The sequence below is a fragment of the Trachymyrmex cornetzi genome, unplaced genomic scaffold, assembly GCF_001594075.2.
Source record: "Trachymyrmex cornetzi isolate Tcor2-1 unplaced genomic scaffold, Tcor1.1 scaffold325, whole genome shotgun sequence".
Taxonomy (NCBI): domain Eukaryota; kingdom Metazoa; phylum Arthropoda; class Insecta; order Hymenoptera; family Formicidae; genus Trachymyrmex; species Trachymyrmex cornetzi.
The window spans coordinates 1254656-1280958 of NW_017297951.1; the positions used below are offsets into that span (position 1 = coordinate 1254656).

The window sequence follows — 26303 nt, forward strand, 5'->3', positions numbered from 1 at the left end:
ACACGAGCCCTGAAATATGCCGCGAGATCCGCCACTGTTTCGCACATCGCATTCTACCGTGTGTACGCACCGTACATACGCTATTCCATTTGCGCGAATGACACGAGTGGAGAAAAACACACCCGTAAGTGTCATGGAGGTTGCCCGGAGGCGCCGGCAAATACAGCATAAAAACGTGCCTGATGTTCATGAAAAATGAGAAAGAAGAGATTAAAACTTGCAGGACCAAGAGAGATCCTACTCGCGGAGTACATACATGAGCGCATCCTTTAATCGCAAATTTAAACTGAGAATTCGTACTTTTTATACAGTTTTTTGATGGACGCACTCAGACTTGTCTTCCACGTGGAACTCCGCACGGAAAAAATGGTTTTGCTGAAGTATCTAAAAATTTAGCTAGATACAGATCTGAAAATAATTTTATCAAGATTATTAATATTGTCAAAATAATATATTCTGTGGAACATTTTCAAAGTGCGCGGAAAAATTAGATTGGATAGTTCAGCAAAGCTATAGCTTTGTATATATATATACAGTCCAACATCTATAATTAAAAAGATTGGATGGTTCAACAAAGAAATTATGTCCGTAAACAATTATTAACATGTTAATTTAGCTAATTTTTTGCTACAATGAAAATAATTAATGTGTAACAATTTTCTTTGTTACGATAGCAAAAAAAAACATGTCATCTTAGCTAGTATGATTTGTAAAAAATTTCTATCTATATATTGGATTTTGATTTCCACAGAAAGTTATCTTCGCTGTGTTAATAAATTTATTGTAGAGTAGACCGGGGAATAAAGGGCTACTTTTGACATTTTTTGCTATAAAATAAAAAATATTTAACTCACAGATCGTGTTGATATTTTTCGAAACTAAAGATCTTTGACTACAAAATACATGCAAGAAAGTATGCATATATACCCTTCATTACAAAGATATCGTAAATTTTGCAGAGGAAGTTATTCAGCACTTCGTACCCCATATGCGGGGCAAAAAGTTTCACATAATGGGGTAAAAAGTACCAATACTTCTATATCAATTTCGAACTATTTTCAGAGATAAAAATAGGTACATATTAGAGTATTTTTATTATAAAATACCTACATTAAATGGGTTTTGCGTTATAAGATTGATATTTTAATTTTAATATATTTTTATTATAGGATTTCTATTGCATGTAATTTTGTTATAATAGTTGTAGTTTTGTTTCTTCTTTTCCAAGTTTTTCTTATGTTAGGAAAACATGTCGATAATTTAATTTTCTGTTAAAACTGAAATTATCAAACGGAACATTTTTATTTTTGTGTTATAAGATTGACATTTTAATTTTAATATATTTTTATTATATTTCTATTGTAAAATTACAGATTTTCTAACCTCAATAGGTTAACTTTAACGCTTAATATCTCGGTTCGCAGGGCCGATCCAACGTTTTTTCTTACAGATTCTTTTGTTTCGTACAAAAACGCGTCGAATAAGCCTAATTTCATCGAAAGTGGAGATGAAAGTCGCATTCTGAATAATTACCAGTTTCTCTGCGTAACGACCACTAATGCTGATTCTACAATGAGTCGATAACCGGAAGTAACTATCAGTGACGTTTCGTACAGTTGGTTATCGGTCAACTTCATTGATAAGGCTTAGGCTTATCGACTTGTTATGGAATCAACATTAACGATAATAGAACAACCATGGCACTTTTTATCCCAACGAGACAAATAAACTTTGCGGCATTGTTATTAAAAACCTATAACAGAAATCATTTTAGTAATCACACTATTAAAACAATAGAATAAGATTAATAAATACACTTATTTAATCTATCTAGTTGCCATAATGATCCCTTCAGACCAAAATAACTGCGACGCTAATATCTTACTTTTGACTTTCAAATGCATGTCCGTGCAAACTTCCTAAAAGTTACCAGGAAGCAACGAACTTTGTGGCGTGAGATTCCCACTCTTAGTTGACGAACTGTGTGGCGGAATTTTCTAATGAATGCGTTATTACCGAGATACAAGGAGTGGACCTTTTTCCCCGGGGATCTTTACTCCCCGGTCTACCCTACTATTACAACAAATCGCTAATTTTATTCAGTTCTACAACTTTGCTATTTTAATATAGAAAACTGGCTGTCTGTACTTACATTACGACTGTAGATTTGTTAAATCACTTTTTAATTGTTTTAACAATTAAAAATCCAATCTTTTATCCAATCCATTTTTTTTTCCATGTAGTTTAGCTACAATATCAAAATTTTTTGCAGCATTGCTCATTATGTGTTTGAATTTCCTACATAATAATTTTAATATTCCCAAAAAATTATTTTCAGTTCTACGTCTAGCTAAATTTTTTAGATACTTAAACAAAATTGTTCTTTCTCTATGCGCGAGAACGACGGCAGAAAGTCTGGAAGTAAATTCCAGGAGCGGAATGACGTTTTTTGTTCCTTCCTTAATTCGTGCTCTCACTTAGCGGCTCTCTTTGTCTTAAAATCGTCCTCTTGAATTTTCACCCGCTCATGAACTCGGAGAAATTAACGTACAGGATGTTCAAGGGAACCTTGGCGCGTATAATAGTTCCGCTAAAATAATCTCTCGTCACAAGATCAAAGAGGCGGAGGGGTTTGCGAAGTCTCTACCTATAATATCACGGCGTCTCCGAACTGCGGGATGCGGGCGTTACGTCAGTCGTGTTGAAAGGAGAAGACAGGGATGAGAGCGAAAACCACGACACACAGGCGGAAAACCGGGACCGATCATCCATGGACCTTCCAGGTGCACACCGGCATGCCGGTCTCGTGCGCGCGTATCGTTAATTAAAATCTGTCGTCGGCGACGCGCGGCCGTTGCGAGAATGCGCTGACACGACAGCTCGGGAGGAACGGGGTGAAAAATCGCGCTAACGAGACGGCTTTCGTTATTGGCTCGGCGCTGCGATACAAAGAACTGTATCGTTATCGAAAGAGAAAGAGAGAGAGGAAAAGAGGGACCGCGCCTGTCTTTCGCACGATGCACCGTTTTTAATAAAGCCGTATCGAGACGTGTCATTTAGCCGTAAGCGTTCTCCCTCTGTAACGGATACCTCTCCCGGATCGTAACGTTACGGGGGTGAATTGTGCGACGTACGTTTGAGATAAATCGCACAGATAATCCATCCACTTCCCAGGAGGACTAATCCTATCGAGCATAACGATCGTTCACATTTCACATTTGAGACACATGGAAAATATAGTACATTTTTCTCTTGCTTGACAAGAGGAATCTCCATATCGCGTAGTTTTTCCATTCCGACGCGATTGAATAATTAAGGCTGGGTTGTTTTACCCTTCGATAAACTTCAGCTCACTCTCTTGGGGTGGATTCAGACCTAGATAGAAATGTAGCAGCCAATCAAAACTTGCACTGATAGTAAATAGTACAGAAAGTCGAAACTAGCGACTACCAGCGCGAGTTCTGATTGGTTGCTGTTTTTGTTTTCTGCTTTTCTAGGTCCGAACCCACCCTTACTCTCTTATATTCTTGTTCTTTTACTTTTTTGTTTATTCAGTAAATAAATTATCACGTAGCTTATCTGAAGATTGAACAACCGGTTCTAAATGGAAAGATCGTTTATGTTGCCTCGATAGTTTATCGAAGCATAATAGACTGTTTACAATGAGAGTAATATTGTGTAATACACTGTTAAATTCATAACGTTAAGTTATACTCAGTTTGAGTTATTTCAATCTTATTATCTACAGGTCGCCAATGCTGCTACCCAATATATCGTTAATTTGACTAAAACAATGGAGTTAAATTTAAAGAAGAAATCAAGAAAACTTAAGAAAAAATATTAAGCTTGACTTAAATTTAGGCTTTCATAGTCGGTTTTTATTTCAAGATTGTCTTAAGTAATGTCTTAAGATGCTAATACACAGCTCTAGTTTATTATTTACTGAGTGCATACGTTAATACGAACGTTTACTGTGAAACTAATCACAGAAATAGATTAATTTACATTTTGACACAGAGATGAAAGTTTAAAAAAATAAGAAAGTGTTATTTAACTCAATGGATTGGATTACGATTGTTCCTTTGAGTTCTAACAGTACAAACAGTAATCTATAAGAAATTGATAATCGATTATTCTCCCCACATTCGGCCGTAGTCGATTTGTTATGATTTATAACTTACTACACCGTATTAATCCCATTGTAAACCGCCCTTTAAAAATGTCACAAAGTCCCTTTCGTTTCAATTACTGCCGACTCGAGAGAGGAACGGAGTGTTAATGAAAAATTATTACGATTCCCGAGAGCAAACGTGTACCCTGGACAATATGTGCCGATACATCCCGTGTATGTACTCGTACCTACTCATTAATTATACTTATCGTATCGATTTACCGCGATTCACTTAAGCTCTCATAAATAATGCGTGCGCGCGCATGAATTTCGCCCTTAAGGGATGAGGCCATGAGACGGATTAAGACCCATCATGCGGCAACGCGATGCAACGCGCGTATTTGATTATTGACGGCCCGGATTTATTCGGACCATACCGATTGGTACTCGACGCGAAACGCACACGGCACCCGCTCGCGATTCGCGGCAGCTGCGAATGTCAGGTGTACGTCGCGGAGATATGAGATAAAGGGAGAAAGAGAGAGAAGCGTTCAAAGTCACGTGCATCTGCCGCGTTTATTCCCGTAATTTATATGACTCCTATCGTTCATGTACCTCCGCTAACGCTCGACCTATCGTGGACCACCCCGATCCACGTAGCATTCTTCGTTCCGATTTTCGCTGTAATGACTACGATGTGATTCCATCGCAGTGAACATCGTTGAAACATGATTGCATGTGAATTAGAATCTTAGCAGCATGATAGCTGAATTTCTTCTCCGTGTCAAGATAATTTTTACATAAAAGAGAAATTGTGGATGGAGTGAGAATCGAGGTAGAATTAATATTAAGGAAAAAGTCGAAATATTTGCAAGCAAATATACATGTAACAAAAAAATTTGATTGAGAACTATGATAACGAAATATTTCTGTGAAATATGTGTTATTAATTGTAAGAAATTAAATTTGTTAGAAATAAAATTGTATTTCGCCGTATTTAAATAAAGATTTATTTCAATAAAATAAATATTATATTCCACAAATATTTTTAAAAATATTTTTTCCTCAATATACGTAGCGTGAAAGAAAACGATTTTGCTGAAAATTTAGCTAGATCTGAAAATAAATTTGTTTATTGTAAACCATTAAATAAATATGTAAGGCTCGAGCTAGTTGCGTCATAACTTTTTGCAGTATTGTTCATTACACTTGAATATTCTAGGTATAATTATTTTGATAGTCCAACAAAATTATTTTTAGATCCAGTTCAATGTTTAGATACAGTGAAAGCATTCTTTTCGTGAAGATCTACAATTGTGAATCAAATATCTCGACGAGTCACGCGTTATTCTCGGTGGAAAGGATGGTTTTACTGAAATATCTAAAAATTTAACTAGATACAAATCTGAAAATAATTTTGTTGAACCTGGAATATTTAAACTGGTTGTAATAATGTCAAAGCTTTTTGCAGTATTGTTCACCATACTTGAGATTACTAACGTAATTATTTTAATTATTCAACAAAATTATTTTCAGACGTAGTTAAATTTCAACCTAATTATGCTTTCCTTGCACTCGTTAATTTACAGCAACGTTTAGAGAGAGAGTTGTTACAAAAAGTTGAGTAGATATATATATCTCTCTCTCTCTCTCTCTCTCTCTCTCTCTCGATTTGATGTATTTCTGTAAAGGAAAAGAAAATCATTAGTTTCCCCGACTCGTGAAAGGATTGACTTATGTCTTCTCCCGCGGTGATACCGCTCTTGTCACGATTTCTTTCTCAAGAACGAGATGCTAGAAGTGCCTCGATCAGACAAAGACCATCTTTGAGTTTTTAGCGTGAAAAAGTCTTCCGCGTCTCGGCTATACATTAAATGCGAGAACGAATCGACAGGGACGTCTATTCCGGAGATTCGCGACGCGAGATAAGTCGTCTCTTTCTCCTCCTCTCGAGAGGACGTCTCGCCGCGTCGTCGAGCGACATCGTCGAGGACAATGGTGTCGCCAGGTGTCGGAAACGTCTCCGTCGTTCGCCGCGGGGTTGATATCGCGATAGAATCACACCCCGATTGCAATTGGAAACGACGGAACGGTATGTTCCACCTCGCTCCCCTTTTCGCGGTGATAAGAAAAGTTATCGTCGCCTTTCTCTTTTTTCCCTCTTTCTTATTCTTCTTTCGTTCGCGCGACTTCAAATTACTTGATGGTCATGCGGATACCCTGCCACATTAATTGGAAAGTGGAATTCTTTAAGCGGAATGATAATATTTTTTTATCTGACCGATTCAGCGATGAGATAAATCTTAAGCTTCTGTCTAAATCGATTTTATCGTCTCATCTTCGCTGCGTTTGGTCTCATTTTCATTCTGTCCAATCGAATACGTATAAAATGTCTTTTATCTCATCTATGATTTTTAAAAGTTAATTTGAAACTAAATTTTTTGCTTCATTCGGTAAAACTGTTAAAGTGCATATTAAAGGCCTCTATACACAAAATTCGATGGCCATAGAAAATTAAACGGAACAAAGCGCATCGATTTCGAAAAAAAAAAAAAACCGATTGCTATAGCGTGAATTAATTAAAGTTGTCAAAGAGCGTGCGAGATTATCTCTGATTTCTGCCCGTGGATTCAATTCGTTGTTTAAAGACCAATTCAGCTGAAAATCATGCGTCATGACATTAATATTACACGAATTGTGCAAAAAGGGACCGGCTGGATAATCTAGGAAGGAAGCTTTCAAGCACTGCTTAATAAATTCTATTATGTCATTAGATCTCGCGCAAATAATTCAACTAAATCTAGATTTCATTCCTGCAGTTATAAACAGTAGCAGAACAAATTAATATCAATGATCTTTGATCCCGTCGGTTATTTTATCACGCTTTTGTTAGTATTAATAATTTAATAGAAATTTCATAAGTCCATCTCCGCAGTCGAACGTTTGATATTCAAATATATTTATGAATCATTAAAATCAATTTTTTTTCTTTTAGTACTTTCATTTAAGTTTAAAATTTCTCAAAAACAGATTCTTTTAATAATCTATTAAAAGAAAAAAAATTGATTTTAATGATTATATAGTAATTATTTTTATGTTTCCTATATCTATGTAATGTAGAAATATAATATAATATAGGGTAAACTCGGGTATGATGGCCATATAGTTTTTTAAAATGCAAAAAACATACATTTATTCTTGTTACTTTTTAACAATATTTGGGATATTACTTTCACAGAAGCTTAAAGTAACAAATACTATCGAAATAAAGAGAAAATACTTAACAGAACTTTAATTTTATCAAAATATTACAAAATATGCATTGGCCATCTTATCTGATTTTTAGGTAAAAGATCGCCATGATAACGGAAAGATAGCCATAGTATTTATAAATAAATAGTGAAAATAAAAGTATTAAATAAATTATAGGTCACATTGCAATTTACGTACCTTTATCGTGTATGTAATGTTGATTATGGCAGCTTAACTGTAATTTATTCGACATTGTAACAGTTTTTAGCAGACACGTGCAAAACTTTGCAGATAGTCGCGAAAGAAAAAATATTAGATGATATTTCTAATATTGTTATTTTGAACAGTGTACGCATATGAACTACTGTAAATATTGATTATCTTTAAGAATGACTATAAAAATGCACTGTTTATCAATTATTGGAGAAATTATGGCCTATGGCCATCTTTTCCGTATGGCCATAATACCCTAGTTTACCCTAATAAGAAATTATGTAGAAATATAATTTTATATTATATTATATAAATATAATATAGAAATGTATGAAATCGCATCTGTGTGAAAGTTACACACCTGTGAATCTTTTACATATTTTATTACACTTCCGTCTTGTGGTGAACTGTTTTTCAAATTGAATTCGAACAAAACGAATGACTAAAGGGTTAATTAAATTTTTTTCCCGTGACTTTTTCCGGCTAATGGAAAACGTTTCCTTTCAGGAACGTAGAGGGTTATGCGAGAGAACACGAGGAGGCGTCCAGGAACATTCAGCAGTACCTATCGAATCCTATAAATGCTTATCTGCTAGTGAAACGGCTGACCACTGACTGGAAAAAGGTGGAGGAGCTGATAACCGAGGATGTCGGCAAGTCCTTCGTCGCGAACATCACGAATTCCAGGAGCGATCTAAAATTCCCAACCGACGAGGACCTGAATGGGGCCGCAGTCGCTTTGATGAGGCTGCAGGACACGTACAAGCTTGAAACCGCACAAGTTGCGAGGGGTGTCTTGAATGGAGTGCAATACAGCACCGGATTGACTGGTACGAATGACATCTCTCCTTGTGTAAACTGTATGACTCAATTTATGTTACAGATCTCTCGGAATCCTTACACGTCAAACGATCCTTTCAATCGAAAGTAAATATCAATCTGTATCTGAAGAAATTATTTAACACAGCGCGGAAACGTGCCCGATTCCTCTGTCTCGGGAAATTTAATTAAAATTTCTATACGAACGTTCACGGAACTGTTGCGAAAGGCCGTATTTTCCCTAACGCGATGTCAAATTTAACGAGGAGAGCGAGTTCATTGCAGCACAAAGAATCACTGGTATAAGAATAAATTGTATCATACGCCGCTCGTTTTTGACGGTATGAAAAAAGGCGTATAATAGATGAGAGTCGGAGAATTTTACGGTGTAAAGAAATATGAAAAGCGCGCTTTGCGGTTCGCAAAAAGAATTAATTAACGAACTCACTTTTCTCGCTATCAGTATATGCCACATCTGCGCTTCCGTGTGCTCTTTGCTGCGAATAGAAAGAAATTCAATGGGACACAATCCAGATTGCCTCGCGAAAAAAGACGATTGAACGGAACGCCGACTATATATATGCATTCTCGCGTCTATAATATAAATAATTCTCTTTATTTTTCACCTTCGTTATATACATGCGATAATTTCACGTTTCAGCAAGCGATTGCTTCGAACTGGGCCGACAATCTTATCACAATCGCGATTACTATCACACGGTTTTGTGGATGCAGGAGGCTATGGACCGCTTGCAAGAAGAACAGAATGCCACCACCACCTCCAAGCCTGACATCCTGGAATACTTGGCGTTTTCGACGTACATGCAAGGTTCTGACAGTAAATTATATTATGCGTGTCGTATACATCGCGAAGGGCACGAGAAAATTTCTAAAAGCCTACTCCTTTGGCAGTGCATTTCAAATACATAATATATTATTCCATCTTTATCATCAACCAGGTAACGTTGCCCGTGCTTTGAGTATGACGAACGAGCTGCTTGAATTGGTGCCGACACACGAGAGAGCGTTGGGAAACCGCGCGTATTATCAAAAGGAGATTCAAAGCAAGGCGAGTCAGTCAAAAAAGAAGCGAGGCGAGGATGGGAAGGATGATACAGCGATACCTGAGCAGGTAAGCCATGATTAGGATCAGCCGTTTAAACTGATTAAGAGGATGTCGGAAATGTAATCTAAATGAAAGTAACGGGAGAGGGTAGATTTTAAATAATTATTTGATTTACTATAGCAAATTAATTTGTCATTTATCTATTTATCTTGCGATTAGCGCGAAAGATAGCGTTAAACGAAGAACTTTTCGTCGACCATTATTTTCGACGATGTAAAATCTTGGGGTGCAATCTCAGTTTTCCGCAAGCGTCCATAAAGTTCGTTATCGCACTTGCAGAACTTCACTGTCGCCGAGGAAAGGGTGAAAACGTGGGAGGAAATGACAGAGAGGGAGAGGTACGAGATGCTTTGTCGCGGCGAAGTATCTATTCCGTCGGAGGTGGAGAAGAATCTTAAGTGCCGTTACGTCGACCGTGGAATTCCCTTTCTGAAGATCGCGCCGTTCAAGGAGGAGGAGGCGTATTTGGATCCGAGGATAGTTGTTTATCACAACGTGATCTACGACGAGGAAATCGAGACGATCAAGCGAATGGCTCAGCCTAGGGTAAATAATTGCGTTTACCAGAAATTATCACCCACTGAGAACGTCTCCTCTGAGACGCCGTGTACACCGCCTGTTTCCGCGCGCCGCGAAATTACAGGAATTCCTGAAGATAATGGCAATTACGTGTTGCAGTTTAAGCGCGCCACGGTGCAGAATTACAAGACTGGTGCCTTAGAGATAGCGAATTACAGAATCAGTAAGAGCGCGTGGCTCCAGGAACACGAGCACAAGCACGTAGCGGCGGTGAGTAAACGCGTGGAGCACATGACAAGTATGTCTGTGGAGACGGCAGAGGAACTTCAGGTTGTTAATTATGGCATCGGTGGTCACTACGAGCCACATTTCGACTTTGCGAGGGTAAATTGACTATAAGAACCAATCAAAGTGTGCCCTTCTGCAGCTATTTGCCATCTGTTAATTAACTCGATCCACTTTACGTTTACAGAAAGAAGAAACGAATGCGTTCAAGAGCCTCGGAACTGGTAACAGAATTGCAACGGTTCTGTATTACGTAAGTTTCAATTCTGATTTGTTACACGCTGACAGCTCGGGACGATGTAACATTATCTCATTATTTACAGATGAGCGATGTCGAGCAAGGAGGCGGTACCGTATTTACCGCTATAAACATATCACTTTGGCCGAGAAAGGGTAGCGCGGCATTTTGGCATAATCTAAAGCCTAATGGTGAGGGGGATTTTAAAACTAGACACGCGGCTTGCCCCGTACTTACAGGATCGAAGTGGGGTACGTTGTTAAAGCATTCTTAAAGTTTAATATTTTATTTTACAAATATTATATTACACAACTTTTTTTTCAGTGGCAAACAAATGGCTGCACGAAAGAGGCCAGGAGTTTCACAGACCATGCACGTTAGAGAATCAGGCGACAGACGAAGTGGACATTAGGCACTGAAGAGAACATTCCTCGACAGTGACAGAAGAATAGATGAGGCACGATAAATAAGATAGAAGAAGTACTAAGAAATACTTCAAAATTCCTTTAAATAATGAGACATTTTATTCTCGAAACGGCGATTCCGTAAGGAAGCGCGCGGTAGGAATTGTCATTTAAGAACGAGTGAGAACGTTTCGGTCTGTGTGCAAAAAGCGACAGTGCAATTTAACATACGTAGGCAAACTGCGAGAACGTTATTCGCGTTTGTATGAAAGAACGTCACCAGCGCATACAATTCGCGTAACTTAACATTCATGCCGCAGACTTGTATGATGATCTTTCTTGTTCATACATTGTGGAACATAATCCCTCGCATTACGACAGCGACTAATGTTTCTTCGAGATACTCAGCTGCAGGCGAAAATCAGTAAGAAGCAACAGAGACTACCCGAGCGAGATTAATCGGCCGCATTGTTTCCCGTGCGCTTCTTCCCTTTGAAACGGAATTCCCGTGAACTGCCGTGAAGCAGAGATTGCTGCCACGCGAATCGCGGCAATTGCGATGTAACAAAGTTACTCTTTACGGAATGGATCTGCACACACATTCTGTTTGTAGTCCGATCCAGCGTTGTCTGCAGTTCGTCACCTTGCAGTTTACGGCGAATGTAACGTAGAGCAGTTGTTTGGAGTTAAATACGTAAGCCGAAATGAACGGCGAGTATAAAGCGGAAAAATAAAAGAACAGGCCTCAGTAACTCTTTCGCTCGAACGAAATAAATGAAAGGGGGGAAAAGGAAAAAAAGAAATAAAAACCGTATGGTTGCACCGATTCGTTACATGTGGAGTTTTCGCCGTTTAAACGGGCTTTCCGTGGCGAAAACGAGATTCACTCCGCCATTCGCTCTCAAACTCGTAACGTTAATTATTTCTACGAGAAAATACGCTAATAAAGATATTACACTACGCATCATAGCCAAAGCAATAATAAATTGCGCACGTTCTGGCCAGTCTCCCCTTATCGTAATATATAGTGCGATGTAGAATACCGAAGTAACCATTAGCCCGTAGAGTAATTGTAATTCGAGCGTGATCGTTAACGCGACAAAGTCGTATCTCAACTCTGACATTATCGTGCAATAACGAGGTATTTCCGCCAAGATGTTCCAAGACCGAGAATCTTCTTTCGCGACGGATCGTATTCGTCGACTGTAAATAGCGGATGGCACGTTGATCTTGTATCATCCGATCCTTCTGATCAGGCTGTATACGAATTGTTTGTATAAAGGTGGATGACGCTGTTTGACGATGTTCGACGACGACGGTGCGCTTAATGGCGATGTAACATACGAGAATAAATCTTACACGACGTTGTATTTAAAATCATCCTATAGCGGTGCTTAAATTACAGTTAATTTTATTTTAAACGATAGAAAAAGATTTGCATTATTATCATGGTGGAAGAATAATGGTGTGCACAATTTGCAAACGATTTCGATAAAAGCCTAAGAGCTGCCAACTATGGCTGCGTTCAGCAGACGAATCATAAAACTATTGCAAAACTCAGCAGTTTTGCAATAGTTTTATGATTCGTCGCGTTGATTGGTTTATACTTTTAGATTTAAAGGAATAGTCCTATCTCAGCGAAGAATCACAAAACGGTTGCAAAACTGTTGAGTTTGCTGAACGCAGCCTATGAAACGCTAAACATGGAGCGATATTCATAGTCCGTTTTTATTTTAAAACTGTTTTAAATAATGTCTTAAGATGCTAATACAGTCCTCGGATTGACTTATGACATTTTAAGATTGTACTTAAGACAGTCTTAAAAGCAAAAATCGACTATGAATACCGACCTGTTTCGCGTTGTGAAATTGGTACTGAATTTTCCTTGTCTAACACACTTTATATTTCTCTTTCTATAGAAATAGAATCTAAGATACATTATGATGTGTGTTAAACAAGGAAAGAAGCATTGGACTTATAGATAGAGATTCATAAATAGAGAGGTCGGAGATTCAGAGAAGGAAGGTTGCAAACTGTGCACACCATGATATCTCTTCCACCATGATTATTATACGAGATATAGCGTGATAAAAAAAAATAAAATAAAAAAGAACCAAGTCCGAGAAATAATCCTGGAAAATTGCGTAATTACTGGATTTAATTTTCTTCTTTTTTAAATACTTTATATATATATATATATATAATGCAGTACAAATTATTTATTTCTTACATGCTGCGTTACTAACAACATTTATATAAGTTTTATTCGTTGAAAATTTGAGAACCGCTGCCCTATGAAATTTGTAGACGGTCGTGAATGGTTTTCCGAATCGATTATTAGTATTTAGTACCAACTAGTAATCAACTCGAATATGCGAAATATTGCTCCTAATCGAGATTCCAGTGATAAACGTGCGCGAAGACTGATGTATCGATCGATCAGTACAACTCTACTGCGTATATATTATTTTAAAATTATGCTATATCTCGATAAAAAAAATCATTTGGTTCGATGAAAGTTCCACGATAGTAGCCCTATTAACTGTTAGGATCACATTTACTGTACTCATCTCTAGAATCATATATGACGCTTCAGAATTCATGTTAAAACAGCTTACATACGTCAAATTTTTAAATTTTTTTGAGATGTTTTCTTAGCGTTGATTGATTTATTCAGATATATCAGTTTGATTACTTTTGTCGATGTTATAATTATTTATATACAATTTAAAAATTATGATGTTAATCTTTGCATATATTATGAAAAAGAATTATATAATTTATAATTCTTTTTTAGCTATTTTGTATAATTACAACTTGAATTCTTTTATATTAGATACATTTATTTAATTATCTGTAAAAACTCGATTTTAAGGACCAACTCGTTTTTGTCACAATTGACAAAAATGCGTACGTTAAATAAAGAATAATTTAAATTGACATTGAACTTTAGTTAGGAAATAAGTCTCGATCTAAAGGACACAGTTATTTGCTACTTTTAGAAAAAATTGCAAAAAAAGTTTTCTACCAGTAATCTTGTATATATCACTTTGCGAAATGTTATGTCACTTACGTCATTTAATATGGAACAATTATATAAAGAATAAGCAGAGAATGAATTATAAGATTAATAGCGACGAAAAATTAATGCAAAAACAAACACAGTTCCGATCGCCTTGTTGCGAACGACTGATATCTATATCTAATTGTGATCACCATCGTTTTGTTAAGAAACGAAGAAAGTAAATAAAATGAAATGCATCACAGAAACACTGTTGAAATCCCGACGAAGCATATGTCGGATCATCCCTGCCTATTTCTCCTTTTCTTTGAATTAACACTTTTTCTTTAACATTGTTTTTAAATGTAACATACATCCTTAAATAATTTACATATTGATTCCTAATTGTCAATATGTATATAATTTTCATGCCCATAAAGTGTAGATATCTCGGAGAAATAAATAAAATGCCAATATTACCGACCGTTTTTACTATCGAATGTAGTTAATTTTTTTCGTGTCAGAATATTATCGTGCGATTAATTGATATCCTGTTACATTTTTTTTTATTACTTCTCTTTCATTTCTTTCCAATGTTTCAATTTTATATCTTAATATTTATTTCATTTTGGGTACAGAAAGTGTAACAACTGCAACAAAGTGCAACTAGACTTGTGATCATCTGATTTCAAGGCGCGGATAATTGGGGCTCGGGCTCCTTTTCACATACCGGATCATATAATTGGAACTGATTGAAACAATCATAATTGAATCACCGCACAAATGTAAGATTAATATATCTTATATACAATATTGCGCTATGCGGCGTATAGAAATAATTAAATATAAGATATTTAGAGGTTAGGCAGAACCGTCCAACGTCGATTCCAGGTTAGTGTACTTGCGTGTTTATTTTTCGTAGAAATAAAAGACCATTCGATTCCACATGACGTCCGCTATGATGATTGCTCGCGTTAGCCGCTCCGTTCTCCACATGTGCAAGCGAAATAAAAGGATCAGTAACCATCAGCGATACACAGTTAGACACAGTTCGACCCAAGTCAATGGCAAGACCTTAGAACGCTTGATTGACAGGAGCATACTGCGCGTAAGCGGTAACGAAGCCTCTTTCTTCCTCCAGGGATTGATTACGAATGATATGAAACACCTCGACGAAGGGGCGCCTAGCATCTATACTTTGTTTCTAAATATCCGAGGCAGAGTAATGTGCGATGCTATTGTATACAAGAGTGAGGAAAGCAACTTGTATTACGTAGAATGTGATTCGCAGATTGTTGATTCCTTACAGAAACACCTGAAGATGTATCGAGTGAGACGAAAAATAGATATAAAACATGTAGGAGACAAAATCAATGTCTGGTCGATGTTCAGTTCCATCAAACATCTCGATAATGGAGCTGCGACGAACGAGACAGAAAAGTTCAAGTTGGAAGGAATGATATTTCCATGTGGCACGTTTAACAGTAAAACCAGCAAGTTTGTCGACAACGTTATGATATACGAAGATCCCAGATTACTTGATCTTGGCCTTAGAATTCTCGCCGAGTCACAGATTAGTAGAAACGAAATAATTAAATATCTAGACGCTGATATAGCTCCATCAGAGAGTTTTGGAGACTATAAGGCGTTTCGATATAAATTAGGAATAGGGGAAGGCATGCATGATCTACCACCTGGGAAAGCATTGCCCTTAGAAATCAATTGCGATTATTTACACGGCGTTAGTTTTCACAAGGGCTGCTATATTGGCCAGGAATTAACTGCGCGAATATATCACACGGGTGTAGTCAGGAAACGCCTAATGCCTTTGTTATTTGATAACGTTATAGATAAACCGTTTGCGTATGATGAGAAAATTCTTAACGAATCTGGCAACGCGGTAGGAAAGTTCCGAGGATGCGTCGCTAAGTACGGATTAGGCTTGATGCGTATAAATGAATCTCTTGGTGCCCGACAGCTTAATGTATCTGGTATGAATGTAAGGGTAGTAAAACCTACATGGTGGCCTCAAGAATTACAAAAAGAAATGGTTTTTGCCAAAGATACAAAGTAACATTAAGATGTTTTTAAATATCATAAACTTGTATAGAAAATAAATGTATGCGTGGAATATAAAATTGTAATATATTTATACAAATAAAATAAATTTATACCCAAACTCGATAACATATTGAGTGGTTTCTGTTTCTTGTTGCTTTATAGGAAGGAGGATCTCGTTGACACATCAGCAGGCAAACCTGGTATCAGTGAGCAGATGCAACAGGATGCTTCTACGAGTCAACAGACGGCAATGAACGTGGGTGGCACTTTCACATGTTCTTTTTGTCTTTTAAAGGAGCGCTATGATTATAAAGGTACAAGGCCACCATTCGCTCGGCAGTTCGTTTATTCAGAAGAGTGTTATATTATGAAAGATCCATTCGGTTTACCAAATAAGGGCGAAGTCTTGGTCTTGGGCGCCGATTGCAGTGTGTGCGAACACGCGGTATGCCTAGGATGTAGCTTATTTTACAAAAGACGTTTCTGTTCAAAGTGTGCGTTCAGTAACATGCAGCATTTACCACCCCAGTTACATGGTAAAATCAGGAATTTAACAAAACAAGCAGATTCTTGAAAACAATGTAAATGTCTTGTCAAATGTTATTTATTAAAAAGCAGTGGCAGTTACATTATAACAGCATGTGAGGAGGTATAATACATTGGAGGTATTCTCGTTTACATCTATGTGTGATCAGTTTTAATGAGAACTGTAGTATCCCTTGTAACATTGTCAATATCTATTTTTTTTCTTCAGTATTAAACAAACATGTGTATCAACATATTTTTGAAAATAAAAATTCGCAATTATCTAATCAAACCATGAAATATATGACGATATTAAATTTCTACAGATTATAATCCTTCATTACAATGCCAATACTTCTTTTAAAATTAAATGAACGTTCGAAAAATATCTTTGATTATAAAAAATCATTTAAAAAATTACGTAATAAGTATGTCTAAGAATTCATAAAATACGATAATATTAACTTAATTTTTTTTAGTCTTTTTAGATTTGGCTACAAGCTTTTCTGCCATTTTCTTCTTTTTCTTATCAAGTTTGTTTTTCTTATTTTTATTTTTTAACTCGACCATTTGACCTTGAAATGCAGTAAACGTTTTTTTATCTCCCTCTTGCTTTTTATGCTTCTTAACGTTTCTTTCAGATTCAACCTAAAAAGAAGATAAAAGAATTTACAACATTAATTCTATCTTTACTTTTAAGAAATGTAGTTCTTTATTTGAACAAAATCTGCAATGTACTATATTATCAAAAGATTTGCAATAAACGTATTTACGAATAGTTCAAATATTTACATTAGCAGGTTCTCCCGAACTCTTCTTAAACTTTTTTGATGATCGATTATCAAGAGTTCGCTGTCCATAATCAAGAATTGCTTGATTCTTTCGCTGCATTTCTCCTATCAAACTTTCAACAGATGTATTCTCATGATAGGGATATGGTACCACTTTAATTCGCCATCCATGAAATTTTTCATTGTTATAATCAAGAGCTATCTTTGCAGAGACCGTATCAAAAAAGGAGACGTAACCAAATCCTCTACTTAGCCCCGTTACCGGATCACGTACGTTTCGCATACGGTCTATAGTTCCACATCGTTTAAATATTTCCCATATAAAATTGTCAGGCATTGCTGAAATATTAAAAAACATCATTCCATTATTATTCTCCATGCTATATAATTGCGACAATTGACCAACAATGATTTATTATACGTACTACTTTTTATATTTGTTATATATACAGCATGCTCAGGCTCTAGTTCACTTTTATCAGCAGTTACTACATTTAAAAAATTTCCATCGATCTTCGTTCCATGCATAAGCTTCATTGCTTTCCAAGCGTCTGATGGTTTAAAATATAGGACATTTGCTGAGTATGTTTCTAGATGTGGATAATCCTTATTTAGCCATTCCAAAACTCCTACATACTTCTGTTCTTGTGAATTAAGAAAGAATGCTGGATAAGGTCTTGCTTTAAATAACTCGATTTTTCCATTTTCCTCACACAGTTTTATTATCTCGTCAACAGACGTTGTTTTTGGAATATTATCAATGACAACAATTCTTTTTGCTAGATCGTCTCTCTCGTTAAGTGTTAAGTTAAATTTTTTCATAATACTGTTCTCATTTTCATTGGCTTCCCTTTTTACATCATCATTCTCACTGTCTTCTTCACTACTAATATCGTCTTCATCACTAGTATCTTTATCTTCTTCATTAAAATCTTCATCTTCATCGTCGTCTGCAATAGTTTGCTCCAAAAGTACTTTTGTACCTAATTCTGCATCCTCGTCATCGCTATAATCAGTAGTATCATTGGAATAGTCATCTGAATCGGAATTTTCCAATACAGTAGAATCGAATTCAGCGTAATTTTTGATAATTCTAATCTTAGGTTTTTCAATGTGATCATCTTTCTTTTTCTGCTTTTCCATGTCTTTATCTTCATCTTCATCTGTATCATCCTCGTCATCATCTTCATCACTCTCAGTTGTATTTTCATTACTTTCAACTTCATCATCCTCCTTTTGACCTTTCTTATTTTTCTTGGTTTTAGATTGTAAACCTTTAAACATTGTTACACCTTTACACTCACTCATCTCTTCTTCATCACTGTCATCATCGTCCATCTCTTCTTCATCAGAGACATCATCATTATCCGTGTCTTCTTTTTCCTCTTCATAATCTTCATCTTCATCATCTGATTCTTTTAAGCTCCTGTCAAAAATATCTGGGATATCTGAATCGCTTTCAGATGTTTCATCTGATTTATTTGAACTATCATCCTCACTTTCAATGGTGTTAGAATTAGATTTATCCAATTGCTTTTCCATCTTTTTAGAGTTGAAAGTCTTCTTACCAATTTTTTGTGCTTTGCTTGAGTTTGTGCTTTGCTTGAAATTTTGTTTTTTATTTGGAAAATCTTGTTTTGATTGCTTCGCTACTGCATTACCACTTGGAGAAGCCTTTTGATCCCAATATTTCTTCGAAATCTTGTTTTTATTTGGAGCAAGCTCTTGATCTGAAGATTTATTTCCAGAGGAGACTTTTGGGGAAAGCTTTCGAGAAATTTCTATTGAATTGTTGATTAAAGCTACCTTACCTTTGGGTGTATTTTTGAATTTGGAATCTTTGTTCTTCTTTATAGAACCACCTTTTATTTCATGCAACTGCTGTTTTCCTTTATTTGCATTATGCTTCAATGCCTTTGCCTTACCCATTTTTTCTTTCTATAACAATAGTTTTCTTCCTGTAAGAAAAAGATATGATTATAGGGAAACTTGGGCATAGGTGATAAGATAAAAAGATAAAGATTAAAAGATAAAAGAAATAAAGAGATAAAGAGATAAAAAGGTAGAAATAAAACCAAATATTTGTTGGATGAGTCAAAAATTCATGCCCAATTTATGATTAAAAATTCAAGCAGTTACAATTTCATTAAAAATAAACGAAATTTAAATAAAAATGGGTTGTTAAAGCTTAAAATTTGTACTTTCAAAAGGTCACTGGTTTTTTAATCTATGTGAATTTGATAAATACTACATATAAGGCACATTCCACTACATTCGCAACACTCGGGAGCATCATTTCATCCTTGTTTAATATTTGAAAACGATAAAGATGAATGATGTTCGCAAACATTGCGAATGTTAAGTGGAACGCATCCATAAAATACTACAAATTGGACAAAATAGTGATTTTTTTCTACTTTGTGGCCTTGACACAACCAAAAAATTTGCCAACATTTTTTACTTTCTAACGTGAACTGAAAGTTTCTACGAAATCGTTTTTTAAATATAAATCCTAAATTTTGTTACCGAGTTATCGCAGATTAAATAAAAAAAACTATTGATTTCAATTGTTCATAAAACCTGACCTACAATGTACTTTTTGTTTCTTATTTGTTGTTTTTGGTTATTTCTTACATCTTGTCTTTTACCTCTTATCCTGTTTTTCGTTTTCTGTCGCAAGAGATCAAAATTAACGAACTTTGGAAGAAACATATGGTAAAAAATAAAATTATCAATAAAACTATTACATAGAGGGAAAGAAGCAAGAGGTAAAAAGCAAGAAACAGGAAACAAAGAGCAGATCGTAGATTAGGCTTAATTCCATCAAAAATGAAACATTAAAATCGAAACTTCGAATTAAATCAAATAGTAGAATTGCCGCCAGAAAATATTGAGTCACAAATTTACATACAAATTCGTTTGGAATCGGCCACTTTTGCACTCATATACATGAAAAAAAATACTCAAGATGTATAAAAATTAAAGATATCTTGGATTCTTCCCATAATCGATATACTGAAAGTTTTGTGAATCTCAGTAAATTATCAAATTTCACGATTATCAATTTAGTAGGTTATAAAGTTTTTCAAATCAAAATATTGAACAAATATCTCAATATATCATCGATAACGGACAACAAATGTGATCTTATATATACATAAAAAAATAATACAAATAATCGAAAAGATCACATTGGCTTGTAACGAACTTTCAACGGTTGCGAATCCACGCCACGTAATGAATATGAGATACAGTTAAGGATATTGAAATGAATATTTAATTGAACAAATAAAAAATTGCACCGTAAAATATAAATATTTTCTAATCGCTATAAATGGTTTACCTCCGCTAATCAAAAAACTTCGATTTTTCGAAAACACCTCGATCAATTCGAATCGGTATTCGTGCCGTTCGTACGTCTGTTTCGTTGCCTGTTGTCGAAAGAAATGGAAAGAATGCGACATCCAATCCAAGGGTCAAGGGAAACAAGAATTAAAAAAAATTGAAAAGAAAGCGTTGGTGATGAGAGCGCCAACTAGTGGTGCTGTTTTTTAACAATTGAATCGATTCTTGAGAATCGATTTAGAAATGGGCGATATCCTTATGTTGGATTCACCCTGCATCCGTTGTGCGTCATACGACGCTCTGCAACCAATCAGAAAACAGGATTCCGATGGATTTGGTTTCGTATCATCGGAATTCTGTTTTCTGATGGGTTGAATCCAGCAAATCTAGCATATGCTTTTAGATCAAGAGGAATGGTCCTATCTCAGCAAATAATGGCTGCGTTCAGCAGAAAAAGCAGCTTTGCAACTCTGTAAAATTCTTTAATATGATTGGTTTATACATTTAGATTCAATGAGGAACTAAGAGCAAGACCAATCATTGAAGAATTTTACAACAGTTGCAAAGCTGCTTTCTCTGCTGAACGCAGCCAATCATAAAACGGTTGCAAAACTATTGTGTTCTGCTGAACGCAGTCAGTAATCAGTTTACGTCAGTGAGTTTTTAGTATAATTTTATATGATTTCCTGTGATACCATAAAATACTTCTGTGATACAACGAAAATGCTAAACGAATATGACGCAAAATTGATGGAAGTTCATAATTTCTGCAAAAGCATATACTTAAATTTAACTTGTCATTAATTTATCATTTTATTATGCAATTGTCTATTTATTATACAAGTTATCAAGGTTAATTTATGCTTAGCGCGATCGTTTGACGAGAATTAATCTTCAGTTATGCAAATGTAGTTTAACATGTCGACTACAGCGAAAAAATGTACATCGAGGAGTTAAACAAATTTTCGCCATTACGAGAAGTGCGATAGAGTCCAAGGGATCGCGCTGTCACCGTGATATTTCTTCAAGAACCCAATAAATTTTGTATCTACTCGAGCAACGGAATCATGGCTGTGTCAATAAATGAAATTTGCGAGAACACGAAGCTCGCGCGTGAGATGGCATTGATGGGAAACTATGACACGTCCGGTGTCTACTATCAGGGGGTCGTGCAGCAGATACACAGATTACTCGCAACCATAGCGGACGCAACTCGCAAGGCAAAGTGGCAGATAGTGCAGCATCAGATCGTCGAAGAGTTTGAGAAAGTGAAGGCCACATCCAGCACGTTGCAACTTTTCAAAGTGGACACACATGGCGAGAGGCTGCTCGGTAGCACAATTAGGATAGAGTTCATCCAACAATAATTGGAATAATGTCAAGCTGATTTAACAAGTCTACAAATTTCAGGAACATCCTGCTTATCATTCGAGGAAACTACACGAGATCCTGCTCTCTGGGCTTACAACAATTCAGATTCCTCTTGGAATCAAACACAGCCTAGGGATCCTGATGTGTGGCCTCCCTTAACTCCAGCAGAACAAAAGTATCAATATTGATTTAAATTTATAATACTTTATTACCTATTATATAATTTGTGATAAGTTCAAACTTTTTTCTTCCAAAAAATATTTCTAGTTTTTTCTTTTCTCTTTTTAATACTGATATATATTATTGTTATATAATTATGGAAAGAATATCTAATTACTATTACATCTTTTTCAGAAATTCAAGACAGCAAAAAATTCAGCAACAGAAACAACAGAATCGTACAAATACTAAAAAATCTCTTGCTACGGCTAAAAAGCCAGACAGTAAGACTTCTGGTAAAAAAGATGATAAGAAAATTGCAAAAAAAGACGATGCAAGCAAGGTAACTTACTTTATTTTTATTAATTATATTTTATGCTCGTAATATTGCTAATATTAATATAAGTTATGTAACATTATATAACTAATAATTTACAGGATAAGTCAGAAACTGAAAAAGATGATGTTGAATTAGAAGAACGTAAATTTGAACCATCTGCTAATGATAAAGATCTTGTAGAAATATTAGGTAATGATATTACTCTGTCATTTTCATTAATATCATTATTCACAAATGTATAACGATGAAAATATAAAAGCAAACGTGTATGTTAATATTTAGAAAGAGATATTGTTCAAAAGAATCCAAATATCCATTGGGACGATATAGCTGATTTACACGAGGCAAAGCGGTTGCTGGAGGAAGCAGTTGTACTTCCAATGTGGATGCCTGATTTCTTCAAGGTATATTTTCTTTTTTAATTTTAATATGTTACAATAAAATTTTGTCTATATTAATATATATAATATTTTTAGGGGATTAGGCGACCTTGGAAAGGAGTATTAATGGTTGGACCACCTGGCACAGGCAAGACTATGCTCGCAAAGGCTGTTGCAACTGAGTGTGGCACAACGTTCTTCAATGTCTCGTCCTCTACATTGACATCGAAATATAGGGGTGAATCGGAGAAACTTGTTCGATTGTTATTCGAGATGGTAAAAAAATTAAAACATAATCCGTATAACTGAATAAAAAAAATTTCTATAATTGAAAGAAATGTAACGTCCATTTACGATACCAATATATTTTGTTATTTATATAGGCCAGATTTTATGCGCCCAGTACAATTTTCATCGATGAAATTGATTCTCTGTGCTCCAGAAGAGGATCTGAATCTGAGCACGAAGCTTCACGTCGTGTAAAGTCTGAACTTCTTGTTCAAATGGATGGAATAAGTTCCAATAGGTAAAACACTGTATAATGCTTTTACTTTTGTCATACAAATGGATACTAAAGATCCCTGTTTTTTATAGCGAAGATCCAAGTAAAGTAGTAATGGTACTAGCAGCAACAAATTTCCCATGGGATATCGACGAGGCTCTAAGGAGACGCTTAGAAAAACGTATCTACATTCCATTGCCGAATCGTAAGTCTATTAAACTTTATAAGTCTTCAATAAGATGTAGTGTATCCTTAATAATAAAATATGTCTTATTTTGTTTATTGCAGATGAAGGCAGAGAAGCATTGTTAAGGATAAATCTTCGTGAAGTTAAAGTAGATTCGTCTGTAAATCTCACAGATATTGCAAGAAAACTGGAGGGTTATTCTGGTGCGGATATTACAAATGTTTGTAGGTGAGTAGAGTTTATTAAAATATAGTTTACAACGAGTCTCGAACCTACTTACCCGCGTTTGTTACAGGGATGCTTCCATGATGCTAATGCGAAAGAAAATTGCGGGTTTAAGGCCCGATCAAATCAGGCAATTGCCAAAGGAAGAATTAGATTTGCCTGTATCCGCTGCTGATTTCGACGAAGCCGTTGAGAGATGTAACAAAAGCGTTTCCCAAGAAGACTTAGAAAAATATGAGAAATGGATGAGCGAATTCGGTTCTTCTTGATATCATTCCCTCAAGAAGTAATAACATAGTTCATTAACATGTTTGTTGATCCTGATTACAATTAATATTACAATATTATTTTGTTTAATATAAACGGGGAGCTTCTTAATCCTTTGCAACTCCTAATGACTAGTTCTCTATACTTGAGACTTGAGGAAAATCAAATCAAATTGGAAAATAAGACTGTATGATAGGAATAATGAGATAAAAGTAGTATTGCTAATCTCAACTGTAACACTGAAGACTTAACTGGCAGTAATTAAGTAGTCATAAATAACTTTTATAGTCAATAATATATTCCATTAAGTCTAAATGTAAATCTGTTCATATTAATACAATTGAAACAATATTTCTGGAATTATTGATATTTTGTATATACACCTTCAGCCTTTCTTTGGAGCACAACCTTCTTTCCGTAAATTTCTTGTTTCGTCATCTATATTTTTTGAATCTTTTGGTGCTTTGTAATTAGAAACGTGATCTACTCGTATTACTCTACCTAATATCTGTAATAAAAAAACGAATTTTTATTACATTTCAAATAGTTATAATTTTGTATTCTTTAGATGTTGCAAGCAATTACATAATTTATAGATACAAAATTTTACCATACACAAAAATGAAATATAACTATATTACAAAGAGACAATTATATTGCTATCCCAGTAAAACGTATATACCTTTACGCCATTGAAATTGTCGACTGCCAATATAGTGCTCCTCTGATCTTCATAACATAAGAAACCATAACCCTTTTGCTTTCCAGTATCTTTATCTCTGATTAAGTTTATATTAACTACTTCCCCGTATCTGTAATGATATTTTATATTTAATATGAAACTCCAGTTGTGTTTGGAATTATAATTACGACTCACACATTTACTGTTTAACTTACTGAGAGAAAATGGCAATAACATCACCTTCCGTTAAATCATATGGAAGGCCACCGACAAAAATCCAAGCACTATCTTTATACTGGTCGTGCCAAGATGATTTGTTCCTCCCTTGTAATTCTTGTTCATTGAGCTTCTTTATATTTTTGACATTACTAAAAGCACAGATCAGTCATAGTACAGATCAGTCAAAGGTATGAACCTTTTATTTCATAAAATAGAAATTCGTGTATGTCAAGCTAAAAATTAGATAATAAAACAAGAAATGTTTGATTAATCATATTATTAAATAAGATTATTTTAATCCAATTATTAAGTTAACTAATCAAATATATTTTTTACTATTCGCGTAATTTTCTTAACCAATAAATGAATTGAAAATACGTACGTCAAAGGATTCATTGCACCTAACAATGGAAAATCTTACGAAGTTATACATAAATATACCATAAACTTTAATCAGGAAGAATATTGTAAAACGCTTAAAAATATTCGAAAGATACTAGAGAAAAACTATGATAAAATTAGATTTGTTTATTCGTGTTTATAATTTTTTTTCTTTTTAGATTGACTTTAAGCCGCTATTTCAATTCTTCGACCGACCTATCCTATGGAAGATACTGATTGGATGTCGATGATCACAAGTCTCTCAACTGATTCAACTGAGGCTGCGGTCAAAGTCTCACTACAAATGCTTTGAATCTTTTGTTTGATTGACCAATTAGAAAAAAGAATTTTACAAATTGACCAATCAAAAATTGCTTTAAAGCATTTGTAGCATTGCGTTGACCGTACCCCATCGACATCTAGAATGGACTGCTGATGGCAATGGTGGGGGTAGAAAGACGATTAGAGTGAGAGGCAGGAATAATAAGATCGTTCTTTCTCTGTTTACTGTTGTTTCTAACAGCCTGATTGGTTGTTGGATTAACAATAACCAATCAGGCTTCAGTAAACAGAGAAAGAACGATCTTATTATTCCTGCCTCTCGCTCTAATCGTCTTTCTACCCCCACCATTGCCATCAGCGGTCCATTCTAGATGTCGATGCCGTACCCTGATTCAACCATGATGTAAGAACATGTACCATTCCCGAGGATGCGCAGTAGGAGAGTAAATTTGAGGCCAAAATTTGATTGACTGCGTTCAGCAGAGAAAGCAACTTTGCACTGTTGTAAAATTCTTAGGCCGGTATTCATAGTCGGTTCTTATTTTAAGACCGTCTTAAGTAATGTCTTAAGTGTCTAATATTAAGTCGCTAATGCGGTCTTCTGATTGGTTCACGACA

At 35.4% G+C, this 26303-nt stretch overlaps 5 protein-coding genes across 7 annotated transcripts in view; 3 read left to right on the forward strand and 2 right to left on the reverse strand.

Annotated features, from left to right (window-relative positions):
• The window catches only part of PH4alphaEFB (prolyl 4-hydroxylase subunit alpha-1), a 28227-nt gene extending 15732 nt beyond the window's left edge, over positions 1-12495 (forward strand). Inside the window, exons 2-9 of the mRNA XM_018510118.1 lie at positions 8084-8406; positions 9057-9224; positions 9355-9527; positions 9801-10067; positions 10200-10424; positions 10513-10578; positions 10649-10814; positions 10888-12495. Coding sequence (XP_018365620.1) covers positions 8084-8406; positions 9057-9224; positions 9355-9527; positions 9801-10067; positions 10200-10424; positions 10513-10578; positions 10649-10814; positions 10888-10982 — 1483 coding nt within the window. The 3' untranslated portion in view covers positions 10983-12495. The remainder of the gene's footprint in view (positions 1-8083; positions 8407-9056; positions 9225-9354; positions 9528-9800; positions 10068-10199; positions 10425-10512; positions 10579-10648; positions 10815-10887) is intronic.
• Positions 12496-14578: 2083 nt separating this feature from the next.
• Positions 14579-16621, forward strand: LOC108762923 (putative transferase CAF17 homolog, mitochondrial). The gene is made up of 3 exons (XM_018510186.1): positions 14579-14753; positions 14891-16038; positions 16192-16621. Exons 2-3 carry the CDS (start codon positions 14915-14917, stop codon positions 16601-16603), a joined length of 1536 nt encoding a protein of 511 aa, XP_018365688.1. The 5' UTR covers positions 14579-14753; positions 14891-14914; the 3' UTR covers positions 16604-16621.
• LOC108762921 (nucleolar protein 12) lies at positions 16618-20826 on the reverse strand. Of its 2 annotated transcripts, XM_018510185.1 has the most exons (5): positions 20689-20826; positions 19157-19303; positions 17771-19075; positions 17347-17684; positions 16618-17202 (listed from the first exon to the last, which is right to left on the reverse strand). In XM_018510185.1, exons 2-5 carry the CDS (start codon positions 19272-19274, stop codon positions 17020-17022), a joined length of 1944 nt encoding a protein of 647 aa, XP_018365687.1. In that variant the 5' UTR covers positions 19275-19303; positions 20689-20826; the 3' UTR covers positions 16618-17019. The 2 variants fall into 2 exon arrangements, with proteins under 2 accessions (XP_018365687.1, XP_018365686.1); XM_018510184.1 differs by having other exon boundaries at positions 17771-19303.
• Positions 20827-21351: 525 nt separating this feature from the next.
• Positions 21352-24398, forward strand: Kat60 (katanin p60). The gene is made up of 10 exons (XM_018510123.1): positions 21352-22022; positions 22101-22236; positions 22416-22563; positions 22659-22749; positions 22843-22964; positions 23037-23216; positions 23324-23466; positions 23535-23647; positions 23731-23857; positions 23925-24398. Exons 1-10 carry the CDS (start codon positions 21758-21760, stop codon positions 24121-24123), a joined length of 1524 nt encoding a protein of 507 aa, XP_018365625.1. The 5' UTR covers positions 21352-21757; the 3' UTR covers positions 24124-24398.
• On the reverse strand, positions 24112-25577 carry LOC108762895 (RNA-binding motif protein, X-linked 2). Of its 2 annotated transcripts, XM_018510125.1 has the most exons (5): positions 25405-25577; positions 25019-25171; positions 24804-24933; positions 24505-24629; positions 24112-24132 (listed from the first exon to the last, which is right to left on the reverse strand). In XM_018510125.1, exons 1-4 carry the CDS (start codon positions 25416-25418, stop codon positions 24507-24509), a joined length of 420 nt encoding a protein of 139 aa, XP_018365627.1. In that variant the 5' UTR covers positions 25419-25577; the 3' UTR covers positions 24112-24132; positions 24505-24506. The 2 variants fall into 2 exon arrangements, with proteins under 2 accessions (XP_018365627.1, XP_018365626.1); XM_018510124.1 differs by lacking the exon at positions 24112-24132 and having other exon boundaries at positions 24441-24629.
• Positions 25578-26303: the final 726 nt, after the last annotated feature.

Bases quoted from the DNA above. Each gene is read 5' to 3' on its own strand.
- LOC108762923 (XM_018510186.1), top strand. From the start codon at position 14,915: ATGACGTCCGCTATGATGATTGCTCGCGTTAGCCGCTCCGTTCTCCAC. The intron at 16,039-16,191 runs GTAACATTAAGA...GTTGCTTTATAG, and splicing joins GTTTTTGCCAAAGATACAAA to GAAGGAGGATCTCGTTGACA.
- LOC108762921 (XM_018510184.1), bottom strand. From the start codon at position 19,274: ATGGGTAAGGCAAAGGCATTGAAGCATAATGCAAATAAAGGAAAACAG. The intron at 17,685-17,770 runs GTACGTATAATA...TTAATATTTCAG, and splicing joins TATAACAAATATAAAAAGTA to CAATGCCTGACAATTTTATA. The intron at 17,203-17,346 runs GTAAATATTTGA...TCTTCTTTTTAG, and splicing joins GTTCGGGAGAACCTGCTAAT to GTTGAATCTGAAAGAAACGT.
- Kat60 (XM_018510123.1), top strand. From the start codon at position 21,758: ATGGCTGTGTCAATAAATGAAATTTGCGAGAACACGAAGCTCGCGCGT. The intron at 22,965-23,036 runs GTATATTTTCTT...TAATATTTTTAG, and splicing joins GGATGCCTGATTTCTTCAAG to GGGATTAGGCGACCTTGGAA. The intron at 23,858-23,924 runs GTGAGTAGAGTT...CGTTTGTTACAG, and splicing joins GATATTACAAATGTTTGTAG to GGATGCTTCCATGATGCTAA.
- LOC108762895 (XM_018510125.1), bottom strand. The intron at 24,934-25,018 runs GTAAGTTAAACA...ATATCATTACAG, and splicing joins GTTATTGCCATTTTCTCTCA to ATACGGGGAAGTAGTTAATA. The intron at 24,630-24,803 runs GTATATACGTTT...TTTTTATTACAG, and splicing joins ACAATTTCAATGGCGTAAAG to ATATTAGGTAGAGTAATACG.